We start from the raw sequence: 23,535 nt of genomic DNA, 5'->3' as shown, positions 1-23,535 counted from the left end.
ATTATTTTAAAAAGGGGGTTATTCTTTTTATACCCACTATATATAAATATATGGTATACATGTGTGTATAGTAAGAATTACTTAAGATTTAAGAATTTAATGTAAATTGCTTAAACAATTTCTATATATCTGTTTTTTTGGTTTCCAAAGCACCTAAAAGCCAATTCACACTGCCATACTCCCAACTGGCTAAACACAGTTCAAACAAAACAAAATAAGCATGTTTTTATAAAAATAGTTTTTGTGGCAGTGTCACGTACGGTGATACAAGAAACACAGGAGAGATCCAATTGCAGATGTGAGATTTATTACAAGGGCAAATCCAAAGGGGTAAACAGTCCAGGCAGGGTCAAAACCAGAAAATCCAAACACAGAAACAAAACAAGAACACATGGGAAGAGCAGACTCTGGGAAGTATCAATCATACAACAAGGACTCCGTGACAAAGACTCAGACAGACCAGGTATAAATACACAAAAGGATAATGGGGAAACTGGAGACAGGTGGGGAACGATCAATTAACTAAACAAGGAGGAAGGTGACCAAATAAGGAGACAGGAAGTGATAATATGATAAACACCGTGGGAACTGAGGACACCTAGTGGATACCCAGGGAACACAACCCAGACACTGTGACAGACCCCCCCCCCTCTACGGAGCGGCTTCCAGATGCTCCACGATAGACAGAACAGAGACCAGGAGGGAGGCGGACAGGTGGAGGCTCAGGGGGAGGGACGGAGGGCCAGAAAAGAAAAACATGAGGAACAGGCACAAAACAGGAAGACCAGGAGGGAGGAGGACCGGAGGAGGTTCAGGGGGAGGGACGGAGGGCCAGACTAACAGAAAGGAACAGGGACAGAAATTAACACAAAAACAAAAGAAAAAAAACAACAACATGAAGCACCCCAGGGCGGAGCAGAAGACCACCACACCCTAGTGGTCAACGCCAGAGTCCTCCAGGGCGGAGCGGAAGACGACCACAACCGTGTAGTCAGGGCAAGCGCCCCCCAGGGCGGAGCAGATGACCACCACGTCCTCGTGGTCGACGTTGGAGTCCAACAGGGTGGAGCAGAAGGCCACCCAGTGACTTGACCTGACTCAGAAAGTTCAACGGTGACCAGCCTTGTCTCTGGACAGTCCATGGTACCTAGCCCTGACTCAGGAAGATCATCAGTGACTTGACCTGACTCAGGAAAGTCCACGGTACCTGGCCCTGACTCTGGAGGGTCATCGGTGACTGGCCCTGACTCTGGAGGGTCATCGGTGACTGGCCCTGACTCTGGAGGGTCAACGGTGACTGGCCCTGACTCTGGAGGGTCAACGGTGACTGGCCCTGACTCTGGAGGGTCAACGGTGACTGGCCCTGACTCTGGAGGGTCCACAAGCATCTGACTAGCCTCTGGAAGGGCAACCGGAACCTCACTCAACTCTGAATTTTCAACAGTCACCTAACTCGACTCTGGAAGGTAAACAGGAACTTGACTCGACTCTGGATGATCAACAGGAGCTAGCCCTAACTCTAGAGAGTCAACGGTAACTAACCCTGACTCTGGAGGGTCCACAAACATCTGACTCGACTCTGGAGGGTCAACTGGAACATGACTCGACTCTGGATGATCAACAGGAGCTAGCCCTAACTCTAGAGAGTCAACGGTAACTAACCCTGACTCTGGAGGGTCCACAAACATCTGACTCGACTCTGGAGGGTCAACTGGAACCTGACTCGACTCTGGAGAGTCAACTGGAACCTGACTCAACTCTGGAAAGTCAATGGGCACCTGACTTGACTTTGGACTGCCTGTGGAGACGCGAGACGCCTCGGCTTCGGGCACCGCCTCTGGAATGGCCTCGGGCACTGCCTCGGTTACGGCCTCGGGAGCGGCCTCGGGCACTGCCTCGGTTACGGCCTCGGGAGCGGCCTCGGGCACTGCCTCGGTTACGGCCTCGGGAGCGGCCTCGGGCACTGCCTCGGTTACGGCCTCGGGAGCGGCCTCGGGCACTGCCTCGGTTACGGCCTCGGGAGCGGCCTCGGGCACTGCCTCGGTTACGGCCTCGGGAGCGGCCTCGGGCACCGCCTCGGCCTCGGTCACCGCCTCGGCCTCCGGAACAGCCTCGGTCACCGCCTCGGCCTCCGGAACAGCCTCGGTCACCGCCTCGGCCTCCGGAACAGCCTCGGTCACCGCCTCGGCCTCCGGAACAGCCTCGGTCACCGCCTCGGCCTCCGGAACAGCCTCGGTCACCGCCTCGGCCTCCGGAACAGCATCGGGCACCGCCTCGGCCTCCGGAACAGCATCGGGCACCGCCTTGGGAATGGCCTCGGGAACGTCCCCCGGAACGTCCTGCTGGACGGCAGCGGCCCGCTCGGGAACGTCCTCCTGGACGGCAGCGGCCCGCTCGGGAACGTCCTCCTGGACGGCAGCGGCCCGCTCGGGAACGTCCTCCGGACCTTGAGGAACGGTAGACGCCTGTCTCCTCCTCCTCCGCCCTCTATGATGGCGAGTCGGTGGCACCTTGTCTGGAGACTCAGGCGTTGAGTCGCCATCTTGTGCTGTGGCGCTGGGCTGGCGGCCATCTTGTGCTGTGGCTCTAAGCTGCTGGCCATCTTGTGCTGTGGCGCTGGGCTGGCGGCCATCTTGTGCTGTGGCGCTGGGCTGGCGGCAATCTTGTGCTGTGGCTCTGGGCTGGCGGCCATTTGGTGCTGTGGCGCTGGGCTGGCGGCCATCTTGTCTGGAGACTCAGGTGTGGTTGCTGCATCCCACTGAGCACGATGGCGCAGGTAATGGGTAAACCCCCAAAAGTCCAGGATCTCCAACCCCTTCATCTCCCATTGAGGCAAAGGGTCATCCAGGCAATCATTAAATAAGTCTTTCAGTGCTGCGTCATTATACCCTAATCCGACTGCCATGGTCCAAAACAATTGTGCCAGGCCACCCACCTCACTCCCCCTTTGACGAAGGGTGGTTAAGTTTCGGAATCTCCCCCTCCGTTCCTCCATGGTGGCTGGGGAACAGATTCGAAATCCCACACCGCTGGATCTAGGCATGACGGAGTCCTTCTGTCACGTACGGTGATACAAGAAACACAGGAGAGATCCAATTGCACGTGTGAGATTTATTACAAGGGCAAATCCAAAGGGGTAAACAGTCCAGGCAGGGTCAAAACCAGAAAATCCAAACACATAGAAACAAAACAAGAACACATGGGAAGAGCAGACTCTGGGAAGTATCAATCATACAACAAGGACTCCGTGACAAAGACTCAGACAGACCAGGTATAAATACACAAAAGGATAATGGGGAAACTGGAGACAGGTGGGGAACGATCAATTAACTAAACAAGGAGGAAGGTGGCCAAATAAGGAGACAGGAAGTGATAATATGATAAACACCGTGGGAACTGAGGACACCTAGTGGATACCCAGGGAACACAACCCAGACACTGTGACAGTGATTAGACACCAATGTGTCCCTGAGCAAGACACTTAACCCCTAGTTGCTCCAGAGGCGTGCGACCTCTGACATATATAGCAATTGTAAGTCGCTTTGGATAAAAGCGTCAGCTAAATGAATAAATGTAATGTAATGTAAATATACACACCCAATATAAATAAAAATATATAGTTTTTTATATATTTACAGAAAAACTATAAAAAGCAATATATTTATACACAATAACAAAGATAGAATAGATAATGAAACTTTTTCTTCATTTATTGAACATTAAAACAAAATGTAATTAATCCTATTATTGAAAAGGTTTATTTAAGTCATTTGATGTTTGAATTGCAATTTTTTATGTATTTTGAATGAATTAATAGATCACGAAAAAAAAATGTGCCATGTCAGTGATCCAGTAAAAAAAAAAAAAGAGCAGAAACCCCCCTAAAAACCTCTCCCACATCTCTCATCATGTAGCAAAATGCGACACAAACACCCAACCACGTATTGCACGTACCCCTGTCTATCACATTTCATTCAAATACAAATTTGCAGTGACCTCTCGCACCCCCAACCCACAAATAATTAAGCTCTAGGCCAAAGTCTGTATTCATACATAAAGTAGCACCCTAGGGCCACGCACATGACACAATGGGTCTTAATGGCCAAAGCTTACTCCCAGAGTGATGCAAAACGTGCAAAACTAAACATACGCAAGAAAAAACACAGAGCTCCCAGTCGTGACCATGAGTCTGATGAAGAGGAATGCCTGATACACAGCTCTCCAGACATACACACACACACAGGTCTTTGTTTTATATATGTTTAATACACTCACAGCGCTTAATCAAACTCTCCCGACTATGACTCTTTTCCAATGTGTGTGTTTATGCAAACATGTGGAGACCTGCTGGGTGTTGAGATGAATTGTGTGTGTGTGTGGAGTTGCATGACTGACATTCTTCTCAGTCACACTGAAGCCCATAGTGAGAAGGTTAAAGAAACAGAAAAGTAAGAAGGCACACTCATAGAGCTTGTTGTATTTGGGAGTGTTGGCCAGAAGGGGGCGCTACTCAGAAAATTCACTCCCTTTCTGAGTTTCTTTGTGTCTAGTTCCTTCTTGTTTAATTTCCACCTCCACCCCCTTGCCCCGAGCCCGTATAAAGGGTCAGTTTGTTTAATCAGTAATCACATCTGAACAAGTGAGACACTATGTTTTTATCCAACCGAACCTCTGAATAAGCAAACCATTATACTACCCTCTTTCTCACCAGAGAATACTGAGCTCATGCCACCTGCAGTCTACCACATTTTGCTGAATCAGTGCCTTTGAGTTCGTCAAACTATGATCCCTTACAAAAACTAACCATGCTTTTACTAGTGTAACCTTGGTTTGACTATGGTTTTTAGTAAAACAACAGCAACCATGGTTTTACTACAGTCCTTGTAGTTTAACCGTATTTTTTATTATTTGTATTATTTTGCAGTAAAACTATAGCATCTAGGTTTTAACAATAATTATGGTTTTAAAAAAGCGTCAACGGTAAAACCATAGTAACTACAAAATAAACCATGGTTATACTACAGTTATAACTACAACAATGCTTTGGCTTTAATACAGCGTTTACAGTAAATTAAAGTGCAGTATATTAAAATGTAGAGTAACCATGGTTTAACAATTGTTTTGTTTGCAGTAAATCTGTCTTAGGGAGCTAGTCTGTTCTTTTAGCACAGTACATGACAAATGCTGCCTCAATTTAGTACCATACGGTTTCTTTAATATTGTATTCTGTGCATGTATACAGTCCATAAATCATTCATTTACCAACAAACCAAAGCCTTAGACAGTACAAAGGAAAGTACAGAATAGCTTTTGTGATGAAAACATGGCCCTTGCTTCTTAAAGTAAGAAAAGTATCATGCACATGCATGTTTATTCAGATATGTCTGATTCAGATGATTTCCAAGTGAAATGTTTATGGCAAAATCCTCTTTACAGTAAAAAAAAAAAAGAAAGAAAGAAAACGTCACGAGTTATGTCATGCTTACCTCAAATAAGGGTGGATTATCAAATAAGATGGTTTAATTCTCATTTTGCATAGATGAGTAAGAGTTAAGTATACACAGAATATGAGTTATATGATATTTCCAAATATATAAACAAAGTCAATACAAATATGCTTTTTAGGGAAACCACTTGTCATTGACTAAAAATGAGAGCTCAGCACTTATAAACAAACACAGAGATAAACAACAACTGAATATTTTTAGCAATTTTTTTTAAGTAGCATCAGATAATGTATTCACGTATATAAAATCATTAATAAAAAATTAAATTGATATGCAAAATGGTCTTTGGTCTGCATCTTTTGTCTGTATGTGCCCAGACTCACCATGTAAATGAATCTACATATACACCTCCAACATTTTTATTCTCGGAAATACTGCCAACCTAACTGCAAAATAATAAATAAAATAAAATAAAATAAAACAATAAAATAATAGTTGTGTGTTCATGGCAGTGTGAGAACGAGCTGAAGAAATGTGGCGCCACCATCTGGATGTGTCCTGTGATGCAAGAGTGCCGCATAGATTTCAAAGACTTCCTGTGGAATGGAACTTCTTGTCCATCATTAGGGGTGACAGCTGGAAATGTTGTCCTGGGCCTCGTGAAAAAAGTTAGCCCACCTATAAAATAAAATCCCAATGGCATTTAGCGCCGTCCCTGTGTATCTTGTCAAAAAAATAAATAAACGGAGAATCCAACATTAAATTAAGTTTCGTCCATTCCAATACTGATGTTTTACTGTCTCAATGCCATCAGTGAGTAAAAGCGGTCACATTACAGTAGCAAAACTGTAAATCCGTTTGGCTCCTCTACATCTGAAGTTGAGGATGTGGAGTTGGTCCCCGTCACAGTTAATCAGGAACCTCTGCCTATGGTTTTTCTATTTGGTCTTCTGAGAGCCGATCATCACCTTAGAGACAAAGTTGACAATGGCGCTGGCCGGCTGCTCGGGGTCGTGTTCAGCAAACAGGTGACACACATTCTCTGTGCTGCTACCACTTTTCCTCGCAATGAAGCCAAAGATCCTGTTGTCCAAAGATCCACACACACACATAATAAATGTACACACTCAAATACATTACTAGCACTACATCAGAACTGAGATAGTCTGATTAAAACAGGAAAACAGGGATGTGACAAGCACAGAGTGAGAAGGTGATGAAGGAAGACTTACTTTGCAGCTGTGCAGCCGTCCCGTGTCCACCTGTGAACAGTGCAGTGAAGAAATCAGAACATCCCATTAAAAGTAAAGTAAAGTGTGAAGCTTACATTTGTCTTCATAAGTGTAAAAATTTAAGGCAGCTCTAAGACAAATTGCATTAATTGTATGCATTGTATGGAACAGATGATGAATGAAAAGCAGGCAAACAAATGTTCAAACAAGGGTGCACTGTATGTGTGTGTGTGTGTGTGTGTGTGTGTGTGTGTGTGTGTGTGTGTGTGTGTGTGTGTGTTACGTACTTCCTGTCCTGAGGATCCAGGGCACAGAATATCACAGTGTTGACAGCATAGTGTCTCCTGAAGAACAATCTGGAAACACACAGTAATATAAAAAACTCAGGACAGCATTATATGTCTATACATATAGAAGGTTTTCTGTGTATAAATTTACACTACTGGTCAAAAGTTTGGGATGGGTTTTTTCAATTAATTTTTTTATTACTTTTATTAAACCTGTTAACTGTCACCCGTCCCCTCTGTGGGGCGCCTACATTTACTTCACTATATTACAATTAAATCTAATCTAATCTTGACAAACTATATATCGTTGGAAAGGTCTAAGACTCGCAAATATATATTTTACCAATTTTTTTTGTTAAAAATTATGTAGGAAAAGTAATCGATTAATTTATGACAAGAGTGCACCCTCAAAAATCTACATTATAACAGGAGTTTTGACCTTTGTTTAAAAAAAAAGACCTTGCCTTTTCCCGATCACATTTTAGAAATCATCAGAAATTATATATCGACTGAAAACTTAAAATCTCAAAATTCATCCTTTAAAATCCTTTTTAAAATCAGACATTGCATTACCATGTAAATGATTTTCATTCATGAATTATAAAAATGTAAGTTTGGATCGTGCACTATAAATCGTGTGCCAAAAAAAATACATGTCACACATGTGTTTGACCGAGGAAGCATTACATTTGATCAAAAGTAACAGTAAATATATATATATATATATATATATATATATATATATATATATTTATATATATATATATTTTTTTTATCTATTTAAAATAAATGCTGCTTTTTTTAACTTTCTTATCAAAGAATCCTGAAAAATAGTATATTGAACACTGGAATAATGACTGTTGATTGCCATCACACGAATCAACTACTGAACATTTTAAATTCTATACAAGCTGAAGACAGTTATTTTAAATTGGAATAATATTTCACAATGTTACTGTTTAACTTTATTTTTGATCAAATAAATGCAACCTTGGTAAGCCTAAGACACTTTTAAAAACATGAAAAAATCTTAAAGACCCCAAACATTTGAACAGTTCTCATTACACAACTTTACATTAAGATTAGTTTAAAATAGCAACATTTCCATTAAAAAATGACTAACATAATGTAATGTCATCAGTGAAATGGTACATTTATCACTATTTCCCCCTAAACCCATCTAAATATAACTCAGAACTTTATACAAAATATAAAATCAACTTAAGAAACAGAAATATAAAGAGACAGACTCACTTCCTCTGGTTGTCTGTGAGGGTGATTCCCTGTGCAGACACTTTAAAGTGAACGACGGTGGATGTGGGTGCTGGATCCATGCTGAAAATCCCAGTGGTGGCCTTCTGAACACCCTGAACTCCTGTGAGAGACTCCAGATCCACGCTGCCCAGGAACCACACGTTACACGCTGAACAACAACACACACGTTAACACATGCATGAGATGATCACTGATAATGTTCAGCATGCACACAGATATCACTCTACCTGCTCCCTGTTTGAGTAGCTCTGCTGCAGAGTTTGTAGACGTCTGTGATGAAGATTCATTTAATTCCTCCAGAGGGTCTGAAAGCAGTCTTCTGTTAGCATATAAACACTAAAAAGATAAAACACACACACACACACTAATATTATACAATACCTCTCTTTGGGATGATGAGTCTGCAGGGTAAAGCCAAGGGTGTGATTGAATGCTGACACACCAAAGCTGTGAGACTTCCTGTACATACAAGAAACAATATTAGTAAGTTTAGCTGAATGTTTTACCATATTTTCCATACAATACCAATGCATGGCTGTTGCAATTTTGCTGATTTAAAAATAAACGGTATACACTACTGTTCAGAATTCTGGAGTCAGCAATAATTTTAAAATGTATGCTCACCAGATGCATTTATTTGATAAAAAATACAGAAATATTGTGAAATATTATTACAATTCAAAATAACCATTTTAATAGATTTTATAGTGTAATTAGTTTTTGCAATAACATCATTACTCCAGTATTTAGAGTAACATAATCCTTCCAATATCATTGTAATATACTGAATAAGTGCTCAGTAAATACATATTTTTATCATCAATGCTGAAAATCCTGATTTTTTTTCAGTATTCTCTGATGCATAGAAAGTTCAAAATAAGCATTTCCAACAATATAAATGCCACTTTTGATAAATTCAATGCATTCTTGTTTAATATAGGTATTAATTTCTCTTTCTCTCTCTCTCGCTCTCTCTCTCTCTCTCTCTCTCTCTCTTTCAATTCAATTTCAATTTAGGTGTGCTTTATTGGCATGACAAAAACTGTACATTTGTATTGCCAAAGCAGTTGCAGCTGGGCTGCTTACAAATAGTGCACATATGTATTTACAGAACGAAAAAAGAATAATAGTAATAATAAAATATATAAAAAGTATTAACCATGTAGTGCAAAGTGAATTAGTGTATGAGAATGTATAAGTTAGAAATAAAATAAAATAGAATATGGTATTAGATTTACAGAGGCAAAATATACATCTAAGTAATACAATACAGTAATATGGCATAACATAATCTACATTGGAAACATCAGGTCAGGGCAGAGTGTTTTCTCTAACATCATGACAGGCAGACACATATTGAGCAGCAAACACACAGCAGTTCTTGTGTTCTCCTAACAGATACAGCAGTTTCTCCTGGTTCGGAAGAGTTTTAAATGTCTGATGGATCTGCTGTATTTTATCATAGAACACTGTGTCCGTATGTCCGTGTATTTGGGGCATTCTGTTAGGAAGTGCACTTCTGTTTCCATCTGATTCAGATCACAGTGTGAACACAGTCTCTGCTCCGCTGGCAGCCATGTTTTTCTGTGTCTGCCGTCTCTATCATCAGCTTGTGTCCACTGAGTCTGTATCTGGTCAGCGTGCTTCTCAGTTTCTGATCTGACACTGTGTACAGATACTCTGCCATACTGTACTCCCTCTTTAGAGTCAGATAGCATCACATTTTACTCTGCTGATCTGTTTGGGTTTGCCAGTGAGTGATGTAATTCTGTTTGATTTGTGCAGTAATCTGATTGATTCTGATGTGATTCAGAGCATCAGTAGATGTTAGTGAATCATCAGGACTGAAGCTCTGGATCAGCTGAGGGAGGGGACTGCTTTCTTTGCTCATCTCTTGTTATTGAAGGGCTTTATAATGATATGATTGGGGGTCACTGAGTTTCAAATGTTTCCAGAATTTAATTGCCCTTTTTTGTATCTTTATGATTAGAGGATATTTGCCTAATTCTGCCCTGCATGCCTTATTTGTTGTATGCCGGTGCACGTGTAATATATTTTTACACAGTTCTGCATGCAGGGTCTCAATTGGATGTTTTTCCCATTTGATGAAATCTTGATTTGGATTGGTCAGTGGACCCCACACCTCACTGCCATAGAGTGCAATGGGCTCAATTACTGATTCTAATATTTTCAGCCAAATTCTAATAGGGATTTCTATAGGACATTGCTGTTTTATGACGTAGAAGGCCCTGCATGCTTTATCTCTCAGTTCATTCATAGCATGATTAAAGTTTCCCGTGGATGTGATTTTCAAACCCAGGTAGTTGTAGTGTGATGTGTGTGTTATCGGGTTAGTGCCTAATGTAAATGTGTGTTGTGTTCCCTGGGATCTGGATCTTTTCTGGAAGATCATGATTTTGGTTTTCTTCAGGTTTTTGGTTTTTCTTTCTCTCTTTCTCTTTCTCTTTTTCTCTCTCTCTCTCTCTCTCTCTCTCTCTCTCTATATATATATATATATATATATATATATATATATATATATATATATATATATATATATATATATATATATATAAATTGCTAACCCCAATCTTTTTAGTAAGTTAAAAGAAAATGGAAACTATTGTATGATGCTCCTGATTACAGCCACTAGAGGGAGATCCTGACCTTGCATGGACCTTAACAGATACTTACCAAAATAAGGTTCGTTGGGGCAGCCTTTTAACCTCACTCCTTTAGATGTGCACTCGATCAGGAAATGCCGCACAAGCTCACTGGACAGATCGCCCACTGTGCACACACACAGGAAATGAGAAGATGTACAATTATTTTTAATTACCAAAGCAATCACAGCACATATGTAATGTCAAGACGAAATGGATGCAGAGGTGTTGACCAGATTTGTAAAGACTCATTTATATATAGAAGATAGAATCAAAAGAATCAAATCGTTATTATTATTACTTGTTTTTATAAGCATTTCCCATCCTCTCACTGATGCTTAGAATTAATCCGGCTGTTTTTTGTTGCTGTGCTTTACTCACATCATATGTGAAATGAGAAATAGCACTCTGATATGGGTTTAATAAGTACTATATATAACTGCTTTAATGACAACCTCACCGGAAGGTGAACAAAACGATCTGCAGTGAAATGTGACGTACGAACTATGATAGTAGCTCTGAAATGATCAGGGATCTTGTTATAAAGAGCATTTCAGCAGCTTGTTTTGAGATCCTTCTGCAGGACTTTCCTGCATTTTACACGTATCATTAGTTCATCTAGCATTTAGGAACAACAGCATGTATCCTACTTCCTCCTCACTGCCTCACCATGACTGGCCAGGCCACGTTTCTGAACACCACACACATCTGTTATTGAAAATAGAGTCGGAGTATGTTTTCACACAATGAACTCTTATCTCAAAAGATAGAGCTAAATTTAATTTATCATGGAAAATCAATAAAATAGCATAATACTGTGTGAAACCCCCTGTTGAGGAGCCATCTAGAATTGAATCAAGAGACGGACAGTGTGTGTGTGTGTGTGTGTCTCCCTTTCTTCCTCTGATTGAGAAACACGCCGTGTTTACGGAGGGGCTCTGGATATGAATGCTCCAGCTGTGTTCACACTCATTCAGCTGTTCCTCACACAGTAGTGCTGGGACATCCTGCTCTCCAGGGTCTTAAACCCCATCAAATATTTCACTGCAGTTCATTCAAGGAGTTGCCCTGTACATTCAGACTCTGTGGACGGTTCATGTTAAACAGACAAAGTGCTGTCCATTACAAACCACTGGTCTCAAATCTGGAGCCGTGCTCGGATATTTTCCACACAAAGTACTTTTTAAATCACATGAAATATGTTCTCAAAACCCGAACAGTTTGCAGGCATTCCGTCATCGTTCAGCTCAAGTGAGTGGAAATGTGAGAGCTGTCATGAAAAGTACTATGTATGTAGCGTTCTCTTACTTTTTCGGCTTTGCTGTAGAATGGAAGGTGGGGGCGTGGCCACCTTCATGGCCAATCCGTAAGCTCCTCTGAAAGAGTGACTGTCTCTGATGATGAAGGACCCCGGCTCTTTATCCTTGAGAATGGCAATAGCTACAAAAAAAATTATATATATATATATATATATATATATATATATATATATATACACACACACACACACACACATATGCATTCTGCTGTCATTTTAATTAAAGAAGCAAAGAGGAATTAATGCTTATAAACCTTAACCGGGATAGACAGCGATGGAGTAATGGAAGCTCTTTTGAGAACAATCAACTGATCAATTTACATTATAAACCACCAATAAACAGAAAACTTTCACAGAAGCCAAATTTATGACAAGCAGTTGCTGTCAAAAACAATATTATTGTACAAAATCAATAATATTACATAGAATGCTGCTACAAAAATCATCACTGGCATCTGTGAAAGGAGTCAGATAAATCTGAACAAATTAATTTAGTAAAAGGAGTTTAAAAATAATTTCCATTGCTTAATATGATTGATAACAGCTGAACTACTTTCAGTCTGCTTCAAAAAAGAGGTAAAAAAACAAAGCTGTGAGGGAAAGAAATTAATAGAGTAATTCAACAAGAACACATTGTGACAGCAAAGACTTTTATAATGTTACAAAATATTTCTATTTCAAATAAATATTTGGAAGTTTCTATTCATTAAACGATCCTGAAAAAAATTACCAGTTTCCACTAAAATATTGATCAGCATAACTGTTTTCAACATTGATAATCATAATAAATGTTTCTTGAACAGCAATTCAGCATATTAAAATGATTTCTGAAGGATCATGTGACACTGAAGACTGGAGTAATGATGCTGAAAATACAGCTATGCCATCACAGGAATAACAAGAATCCTTTTAAAAACATAAAAAAAACATACCTACCCCAAACATTTGACCGATACTGTATATCCCTCACAGCCATAGTCATATTTAACATGACTCCAAATTCAACTAAGGCCTAATGAGGCTCTAATATTATTACCTTGCTCTCTTGAGATATCTGGCTTGTACCAAAACTTTGACGTATCCTGAACGAACTTCACATTTTCTGGTTTACTGGCCATGAAATCTGCAAATAAGAATAATATCACATTATCATGTGACGTTTTAATCTAGTTGTGTGTGTGTGTGTGTGTGTGTGTGTGTGTGTGGGCTTCCAGACAGACACGCTACAAACCTGGACTTGGTGTGGATCTGGTGGGTGAGGTGTTGTGACTGGCATAGGATGTGCTGATTCCACTCCTGCTGAACGGGAACATGGTCTCTGAGCCTTCAGTCCCTCGTCTCTTCAGGGGCAGAAGGTGAGGCTGAGCCACATCCAGACCCAGAGCCTCCAGACCCTCCACCGCCTCCAGAAGGCTGCTCTCCAGACCCTCGACATCCAGAGAGGAGGACAGGCCACAGGGTGCTCCGCAAGGGGAGCTGTGGGAGTTTGGTGCCGAGAGGGTGAGGGGTGGGGAGGGCTGAGGGGTGTAGTGACTCAAGGGGGTGCTGGATCCACCCTCTAACCAGGAATGAGCGAGGGTGGGACTGCACGGAGAAGAGAAAACAGCACAGTTATCTTACATATCCTGTGCATAGACAAACACACCCCACCATGTGTTTATACATGGTTAAATATAGACTAGATACACATTAGACCACACATGCAGCCTGTTGTTACTGAAAAGCAAGCATTTACTTGGGTGGGAGAGGTTTTGATTGACCTCTAGGAATGCAATAATATAAAAAATTTGTCCGATATTATTACCAAGTCAGAAATTAACATACATAAGTAATTTTATATCATTATAAGATTTATATATTTATAAGTATTATATACATATAATTAATATTTTAAGATTTGTATAATATACATTTATATACAATTTATGTTTGAATTTTTTTTTAAACAAGTCTCTTATGCTCTGCATTTACATGATCAAAAATACTATAATAGTGTGAAATATTATTACAGTTTAAGGAACTGATTTCTATTTGAAAATATTTAAAAAAGTAATTTATTCCTGCGATGGAAAAGCAGATTTTATTAGCAGCCATTACTCCAGTCTTCAATGTCCCATGATAGTTTTAAAAATGTTTATCAATGTTGAAAACAGTTGTGCTGCTTAATAATTTTGTGGAAACTATGATATTTTTTTCAAGATTCTGTAAAAAAATTTAAACTTAAAACGAACAGCATTTAATTGATTTTTTTTTGTTGTTGTCATTTCATAAATGTCTTTAATGTCACTTTTGATCATTCCAGTGTGTCCCTGCTCAATAAAATTAAAAGTATACATTATTTATATTTATTTAAATGTGCAAATACAAGCTGAAATCAGCCATTATTTTTAAATACTACATACTAAACAAGTGAATTACAAGTGAAGATTACATTTCACTGCATTATTAAATTAAATGAGCATTTTAAACGATTTAATGAACATTAAATTACAGCAAATGTAATCTAAATATGAAATTGGGAAAAATTGATATGCACAATTACTGTAAATACCCAATATCAACTGTTAACTGCCATGGAACTGATATATTGTGCATCACTTTTGACTGCTGTGGTTGGTTGATTGACAGACGGACAGTACCTGTCTGTGTTGACCAGTGGGCTGGGGGTGGAGATGGAGTGCATGGATCCAAACATCCTCTGACAGGAGGTGGGACTTCCTGTGACATCAGAGTGATAGAGCTCTCCGTCAGATGATATGCTGTCCACATATCCTCTTGACTCTGCAAGGAAATACACAACAGGATTTTAAAGACCTGAACACACACACACACACACCTTCAACCACTTTCTCTGGAAGATTCCATTTGGTTTGAGCAATGTCTTATCGCATGCCCACAAAATATTTCTGCACTTGTGCAACCTGCTACTAGTTGCCAAATCCAGGATATAAATCAAGTGGTATTATTAGACAGAATCTTATAAAGGAGTTGGGCTTGTGGTTTTGGCAGAAACCCATGCATACGCATTCTTCAGATGGTGCACATAACAAACCACAGGGGAGGGACCCTGCAGAATTTTCTCTTTGTTTGTCTCCCACTCCCTCCCTCCCTCGCTCTCTATGTGGAAACTGGCTGGGTATAATCAAATTAATTTTGTAGTCTATCATCTTTGACCTTTGAAAACTTTTCTGCAATTAAATGTGAGAAAAAAGTCTATAGCTTTAAGCAGCAGTTAGCGGCAAAACAATGGGCTTTATTGGCCCTTGATGCAAATTTGTCCCCACTGAAGAAATGGATTTACATCTTTGACATTTTTAGTCTTATAACTCCAAGAAAGAAACAGGATTGATGTTCTGAGTATTGCAAATGTAACCAACAGTCCCAAGTAATCATCCATTCCATAATTATAGAAAATGCAATAAGCTACAGCCCTTTATCCTGGACTCCTCACAAATGTTTTCCTTCAACAGACAATGCAATGTTTTACTAATCAAAGCATATACTGTAGCATGATAGCGGCTCCTTCTTCAGCCATGACCACACCCCTAACCACATCATGTGATGGTTGTCAAGAAGATGTTGTCTTTGAAAACGTAACCAAGAATACAGGAAAAAACAAACAAACACACAAACATCTAGAGGCAGAAGAGTCTAAAGTGTTCCCAAAACTGAAACTCATTACCAAGACACAGGAATCCCAAAAACTGCTTCCCAGAGATTCATCTGGTTTGCTTCTCTCAGATCAAAACAGCAACACAGCTGATAGAAAAGAGAGTTCTCTGCGCTTCTGTAATCCACAGACAAACTGGTGCAACCAGGGCAGGACAAAACAATTCAAACAAAAGGAATCGCCGGTGCAGCACAGATGTCTACTGATTAAATTATTTATTAAAGGTGCATAACAAAAAATAAATAACTAACGTTTCGATGTGGTTACATCTTCATCAGAGTCCTTGGAGAGAATGAGCAATGAAGCCATTAATAAGGATCATCAACAGGTGTGATTAAGGGGGCGTTGGCCACCCAAAACAAATACATCCCTCTGAACCAAGGTGTCACACTCATAAAACAATCATTAAAGGGCAAGTGCCCACATTATTACAAAGATCACAATACAATGGGAGTAAAAATATATTAATCTTAAACACTGTATTTTAATATGCTTAGGTGTTTAAAGGAAGCATGTTAAACTCAATTCATCATTTAGACCTAGAGGTTCTCGAGTGTTAAGTGTATGTATCCAAAACGCTTCCCTGCATAGAAGTTTATTAATAATGTCACCACCTCTGGGTGAAGGTAAGATTTTCTCAATTCCCCAAAACTTCAAAGAAGCAGGGGAACCATGATTGGCCTGCTTATAGTGCCTCGCCATGGCATATGTTAAGTTCTGAGTACGAATTGCTGTTTTGTGTTCAGCTATCCTCAGTTTAAGTTGACGTTTTGTTTGACCTATGTACACCAGTCCACAGGGACACTTCAGAAGGTATACTACATGAGTACTGTTACAGTTAATAAATGAAGAAATAGAATATTTCTTACCAGTACGGGGATGTGAAAAATCTTTCGCATTGGTCGAGTTGGAGCATTGCGCACAATTGCCACATTTATAGAAACCCAGAGGTGGGCTAGGAAGCCAAGTAGTAGAAGGTGGGATACTCATATCTGAATGAACCAATCGGTCACGAATGTTACGGGCACGTCTAAAAATGAACCTGGGCGGCTCAGCGCAGATGTCTTTGAGTGTCGGGTCACTATTAAGAACGTGCCAATGTTTGCGAATGATGTTCTTTATTCTTCCTGCTGCTGGAGTGTAGCTAGTTGAAAAAAATACTTTAGATGTCGTATGAGGCTTAGGTTTTTTCTTTAATAATGAGGCACGGTCTGTGTTAGAAGCCCTATCCCAAGCTTTAGAAATATCAGATTTATCATAACCTCTTTGATCAAAAAGACGCGCTAGGTGGGCTGCTTTTGACATAAATTCACTTGTGGTACTACAATTTCTTCTGACTCGTAAGAACTGGCCCACTGGTATATTACGAATCAAGTGAGGTGAGTGATTACTGTCTGCTCTTAACAGGGTATTCCTGCTAAGAGGTTTACGGTAGATAGTAGATTGTAAGATATTATTTACATCCTTAGAAATGGTAAGGTCTAAGAAATCAATGGACTGCTTGTTAAACTCCATAGTAAAAGACAAATAAACTGTAGTAGAATTTACATAAGTCAGAAAATTATTTAACTCACTAAGTGTGCCCTTCCATATTAGTAGAATATCATCTATATATCTGCGCCAAAGTGATATTTTGGAATGGAACGGGTTATTTTCAGTGTTCTCTATATATTTTTCTTCCCATAGGCCCATCACCAAACAAGCATATGAGGGTGCAAACGAGGACCCCATTGCAGTCCCCTGAAGTTGTAAATAGAATTTATCATAGTATTTGAAAAAGTTATTAGATAAAATGAGCAACACAGCTGCTCACCGGCACATGTTGTGTATTGATGCAGGTGGTCAGCATGGGATGCTGGTTTGCTGGTGTCCCACCAGGTTTCTTAACTAGCTTAACCAGCAAGTCTTTCTTTTTCAGTTAGCTTCACCTGAAAGACCCATGCTGGTCCACCAACTTCACTAGTTAACTTTTACTACTGAAAAGCACAGCTACACTGATCCTCAAGCTAAATCTTCAAAATAAAACAGAATAACTGAATAAACCAGCCTGGACTTGCATGGCAGTTCATTTAAGTCAACAAATGGATTCAAATGAAGCAGAAAGGCATCCAAACATAATTTTCCAGAAACCAATGGCATCAACAGATGTCAGGGTCACATGAGGATTGCAGCCAAGAGGTCAATGATCTGCTGAACTATACCAGCTCTTCAAAGAGAAGATCTAGATGATCCTTCCAGACAGAAGAAAGAGGTCTGAGGGTCTAACAAGAAATTTATTACATGCCAAAAATGAAGCAACACTGAATTTAAGACGTCAGGCATCCCAGTTTTGTTTTGAAACTTACGCTTTATTTCTCAAAATATGAATGTAGATGCTTCTGGTTATACAAGCTTTCAAAATGCAAGCTTGGAGATTAACTCTTTGATGAAATGGAGAAGGTACACAATGTCAAAAAACGTGTTTTACAGAAAGAACTACTTACAAATGACCTTACATGCCTCTCACTCAAAGAAAGAGTTCAATTAATATAAGATGTTTTGTTTTCAATATTCAATATTTCTTTAGCATTACTATTGTAATTTAATTATGAAAGGGAAAAGTATATACTATTACATGCTTTTTTACTTTTATATATTTTGAAATAATGTTCTTTTAATTATTTAAGGGAAAGTATTTAATATTAGATTCTATAACTATAGTCCTCATTTATTTAATGTTTTTCCACAGTTTATTTATTTATTTTGCAGTTCATTTAAATAGTTATGCAATATAAAAAATTATATGTGTATGTATATATATATAGATAGATTCTCAGAATGAGCTTTATTGCCAGGTATGTTTACACATACGAGGAATTTGTTTTCGTGACAGAAGCTCCGCAGTACAACAGAATTTGCTCATATTCCTTTAGTTTTTGTTGAAGAACTAAAATTAAAATTTAAGTTAAAGTTAAATTAAATTAAGTAAAAATAAAATAAAAGTTTATTGAAAAATACATCAAATAATAACATGATAAAAAACACTATACAGACATATTAAAAAGTAATGAAAAGATACCAAAATACACAACAAAATAAAAATATATAAAAATACTTTTAAATTAAATATAAAATATAATTCAGAATATTAAAAACAATATTATCAAAAAACAAAAATACTAATATTCTTCTTGTTTTCTTTTTATTTATTATAAAAAATTACCCCTTAACACTAGCATTTTCTATTCATTTGACTTGTTTTATTTATTTATTTTTTTTTTTTACAAAGACCATCTAACACTATTATTTTGTTCCCTATTCTTTTTCTGTTATATCTACTTGTTTATCTTTTTATTTATTATAAAAAAAAAAACTTGCAAAGTGTAATGCATTATAGGCTAACCTAGACTAGTCACAGCACTTACGTATTATACCCTTTTGTTGGTTTTGATTGTGTCTATTGTCCTCATTTGTAAGTTTCTTTGGATAAAAGTAACATCTGCTAAATGACTAAATGTAAATGTAATGTAAGTCTTCAAATGAATGAGGTCATAACTTAGAGAGAGTGTAATAGAGACAGGCGTATATGTTTATGCATCAGTCTGTTTCACATTAAAGGCTGTCATGAAAGCACAGCATAACCCTCCTCAATATTTGCACATCATATCAGCATCTTACAGAGTTTGGAATTTGGCTGGCAAATGAAAGAAAAGGATGATAAAAGTGTGTGTAAGCGCGTTTGTGTGCATGTCTGCTCAGACCAGGTCTTTCAGGATTAAATCTCTCACATGCCAGTGAGACAAAGGACAACTTCAGTTTTACAGACTTAACAAACTCGCCATTCAAAGGAAGAATGCACAAACACACACACAGTGAGCCAAGTTGAAAAAAGTCCAGCTGTTGTGTTCAAAGCTGCAAAACTGAGCTGCACGGAGAATGTGTGGAGGGGACAATAAAATTCAACACATGAGAATTAAATACTTTACAGTCAAAGGCATTTCTCCAATATGATGCATGGTGTAAAATATGTCTCTTATAAGATTTATCTCTAGTGTGATTTATATATCTGGGCTTCCCCTCAGACTTCAGCTGCCTTTATGACCAAATATACATGACATATTTTCTTTATGAGACCTGTCCATTTCTGCACAACATGTCCACTGTCCACTTATTTTAGAGGAGAAAAAAAACATATCAAGAATAAAACACATACCTTTTCCATCGCTTAGGTACTCAGCACACTAAAATAGCTATGGAGTCTGTTTTTGGTCTTTATAAGGCAAAATACACATTCAACACATATAATCAATCAGACAACTAATGGACTGGACTAACTAACCAGATATTCATTCATCCTATTCTTCATCAAAGTGAGTCCTACCCTGGCAAAAGATAATGAAGTAATAAAAAAATCAAATAGTTTGTTTTGAATCATTTGGATGTGTGCTGTTCAATCTTAAGCTCAATTTTAGTTCTAACTGACCCAAGATTCATTCTACAATTACATAACACATTCTTTCCCCATCCACATTCATTTGGACACAGGCCCAAACAAAACTGTCCTTTGTCCAGAGACAGAGAGAAGAATAGTGTCCACTGTCTCCACTCCATCAGAGTGCTCACACATTTACTCACGACAAGAGCACCACGTCCATCTCTTTTTGTTTTAGGGCCTCCCATGGTTACTTGATGAATCTGCCTGGCCAAATGAGAAAGTGCCAAAGCCTAAATCACCAATCTGAGGTGAATTACGGGACAAATCAAGTGTAAATGAGCTTTAGAAAAGAGTGAATACAAGACGTTTTCCAAAAAACACCCCACTGGTAAAGTATGATCTGCTGACTTTGTGAGAAAGCACATGAGGAATGCAAAACACTGACAGAACCAACAAAATTTAGAGTACTTTAAGCACAAACATTGGGGCTTTAAAAGTGTTTGTCTTCATCAGAGAAGTTTTGGCAATGCAAATAACACATTCACATCTTCAGACAAAGTGTCCAAGTCTAAGGGCCAGCTGAGACAGGAAACATTCACATATAAACAAACCAAAAGAGCGTACCACATACTCACACGTCACACATATACATAAACATAATCTCCAAATATATAATATGTCATTTATATCCCAAAATTTTGAGATAACAACAGACTGCAAATGAAAGATAAAAAGTTGCAATTATATTTATTTTAGTTTAATTTATTATTAATATTTAGTTATTTACATTTTTATTATGAGGTAAACTCCAAATATATGACCTACACTCTTAAAACCTATTTTATTTATTTATTTAATCATCATTTCATTGTGTCTTTTTGCTGGGAGATTTTTTTATTATTTTTACCCAGCTGCTGGGTATAGGCAGATTTCTTTTATTTATGTTAAGCTTTAATGTAAATGAATTTAATATATGCTAAAAAAAAGATAAATATTTCATCCATAATGCGGACACTTTGTCGAAAACAACTTTTCATGTCATGAGAAACTGTCCATTTAAGTACAGAGGATGTTAAAATGTTTTTACTGGAAAACAGGACTGATACACTGATTCTAATGATTTGCAGTGTACTAAAGATGCACTAAGAGAAGAGAAGGTTTTGTCCATGATGAGGGGGTGTTCACATTGACTTCATGCTGACAAGAAGACTATTCAAGTCTGCCAGAGATGGCTACAGCAAATGGCTGATGCATCAGCATACAAACACACAAGCAAATGCTCAAACACATGCACAAACACAAGCACAACTCAAAAAGTTTGTCAGAATGGCACAAAATCTTTCCCCACGTACCTAAAGAAGCAGTCATGCTGAAGTATTCCTCAAAAGAAACTCATCCACAGAAGATAGGCTGAACTTGCAGGACACTGCTGTGTTCTGAAGCTCCTGCACACTTACTTAGTCTCCCAGTTTCAGTCTTTCACTGCTCCAAGTCTGTAATGTCTACATTGTCACTTATTTCACCTCACATTTTCTCTCTCTCTCTTTCTCTTCTGTGCTGTCTGCTTCCCGGCACAAACACTGACTATGACCATCACATCACACAGTTGCTGTTCTGTCCAACTCTGTCCCATTACCCTCTCTCTCTCTCTCTAATCATCTGTGTCTAGCCTGAATGAAGTCATTGAGTTTTTGGAATTCTGTTAAACCCCAGATGGAAAACTACTTCATTCTTCCAGCAGTGCCACTGGTTGACTGACTCCAGCTTTGAGGAGGGAGGGAAGGGGGAGGGCTGAAAGAAAAGGAAGAGGGAGGGAGGACGACTGCTCCCAACTGGCATGAGACAGAAAGGCAGTGAAAACCCCCCATGGCTTCATTACCATTTGAGTTCATGAGTGCTCTCCTGCCTTTGATAGCCCATTCAAGCATTGTTCTCTGCAGACTCTCACAGTCTGTTTCACCTAACCAAACGGCAGCACTGGGGTCAGGGGTGAGGATGGCCTTTTATGGACCACCATGTGCTGCTGCTCAACACATCTGTTTCATATTCTTAAAAGACTCTGTGGTCGTTTTTTGGAGTAAATACATTAAAAACATTATCTTTACCCGGGAAGCAACATTCACAATATATGAAGAGTTCTCAGACAAGAATCTTCAATATGTGTATTTTGACTTAAATTTGACTTTCTTTTAGAAGATTATTTCACTTGTTTGACTACTGATCTAACAAATAAACCAAAATAAACAAATGCTTTTCCCTGGTTGTCCCAGACTCTATTCAAGATATGTATTGTTACCTCTTGTTTCTCTAGTGAATTTATCTTGTTTAAAGTTGTTTACTTATTTTTTATAAACTACTGTTCAAAAGTTTTGGGTCAGTAAGATTTTATTCAGCAAGGGTGCATTTTAAAATATGAACTATAAAAATATACAATTAAAACATATTCAAATATAAAACTTTAAATTGTTCCTGCTTAATCAGACAGTATAAAAGGCTGATTTATACTTCTGCATCAGACCTACAGCGTAGCCTACACACAGACGCACTCCCTCAGGTGACCTTTAAAGAGGCCATGCTTTCCTCTTCCCTCCCCCTCAAACGTCTGTGTAAATATTTGCATATGCCTGTCAGTGAGCGTTTGGCTGTAAGACCTTTTATATTCTGTTTATTTAGACACTAAAACATAGATGGACTACTGTTACATAACCTCCAAATCTTCCGAAATCAGGAAATTATACAAGACATCCTCCCCTCCTCTAGACCAAACTTGCTGGAGGCTGGGCATGTTTAAAGAAACAAATCTTTTTCATTATCACTTTATTTTTTTATATTTAAAATAGAAATCTTGTAATGCTGGAAATTGGATTATAAAACATCTGACTTGAAGATAATTTAAGAAGTATAAAAACATTAAATACTATGATTTGTAGTTGCTTGTAAATGTTTTTATACCTATCCAAGTATTTATACTGTAAAAAGGGTAAAAAAATGTTTTTAATATAATGTGATATAACATCATCTTCTCTGCTCTTCCAATCTATCATTATTCCCATGTTTTCCTGTGCCTCCTCATTAAGATGTAATCAGGCAATAGTATTTCCCCCATAAAGTTACATAACTTTAACAAATATGGTTTTGACTAGTAAATAAAGAAATCAAGAAATGACTGACAGAATAAAAAAAAGAAAAAAAAGTGACGTGACATTTAGCCAAGTATGGTGACCCATAC

General features: G+C 38.7%; 1 protein-coding gene across 5 annotated transcripts in view; it reads right to left on the bottom strand.

The window, feature by feature from the left end:
• Positions 1-5,877: 5,877 nt before the first annotated feature.
• tns3.2 (tensin 3, tandem duplicate 2) overlaps positions 5,878-23,535 on the bottom strand; it is a 41,069-nt gene continuing 23,411 nt past the window's right edge. For all 5 annotated transcript variants that reach the window (XM_059498918.1, XM_059498921.1, XM_059498922.1 and 2 more), the window contains 11 exons: positions 14,862-15,003; positions 13,454-13,806; positions 13,259-13,345; positions 12,213-12,344; positions 10,936-11,031; positions 8,623-8,700; positions 8,469-8,546; positions 8,221-8,389; positions 6,967-7,035; positions 6,680-6,709; positions 5,878-6,530 (listed from right to left, as the gene is read on the bottom strand). In XM_059498918.1, coding sequence (XP_059354901.1) covers positions 6,386-6,530; positions 6,680-6,709; positions 6,967-7,035; positions 8,221-8,389; positions 8,469-8,546; positions 8,623-8,700; positions 10,936-11,031; positions 12,213-12,344; positions 13,259-13,345; positions 13,454-13,806; positions 14,862-15,003 — 1,379 coding nt within the window. In that variant the 3' untranslated portion in view covers positions 5,878-6,385. The remainder of the gene's footprint in view (positions 6,531-6,679; positions 6,710-6,966; positions 7,036-8,220; positions 8,390-8,468; positions 8,547-8,622; positions 8,701-10,935; positions 11,032-12,212; positions 12,345-13,258; positions 13,346-13,453; positions 13,807-14,861; positions 15,004-23,535) is intronic.

This window comes from Carassius carassius, chromosome 18, assembly GCF_963082965.1.
Source record: "Carassius carassius chromosome 18, fCarCar2.1, whole genome shotgun sequence".
Taxonomy (NCBI): domain Eukaryota; kingdom Metazoa; phylum Chordata; class Actinopteri; order Cypriniformes; family Cyprinidae; genus Carassius; species Carassius carassius.
Note: the sequence above shows the minus strand (reverse complement) of the source record. Positions and strands in the feature narration are given on the sequence as shown.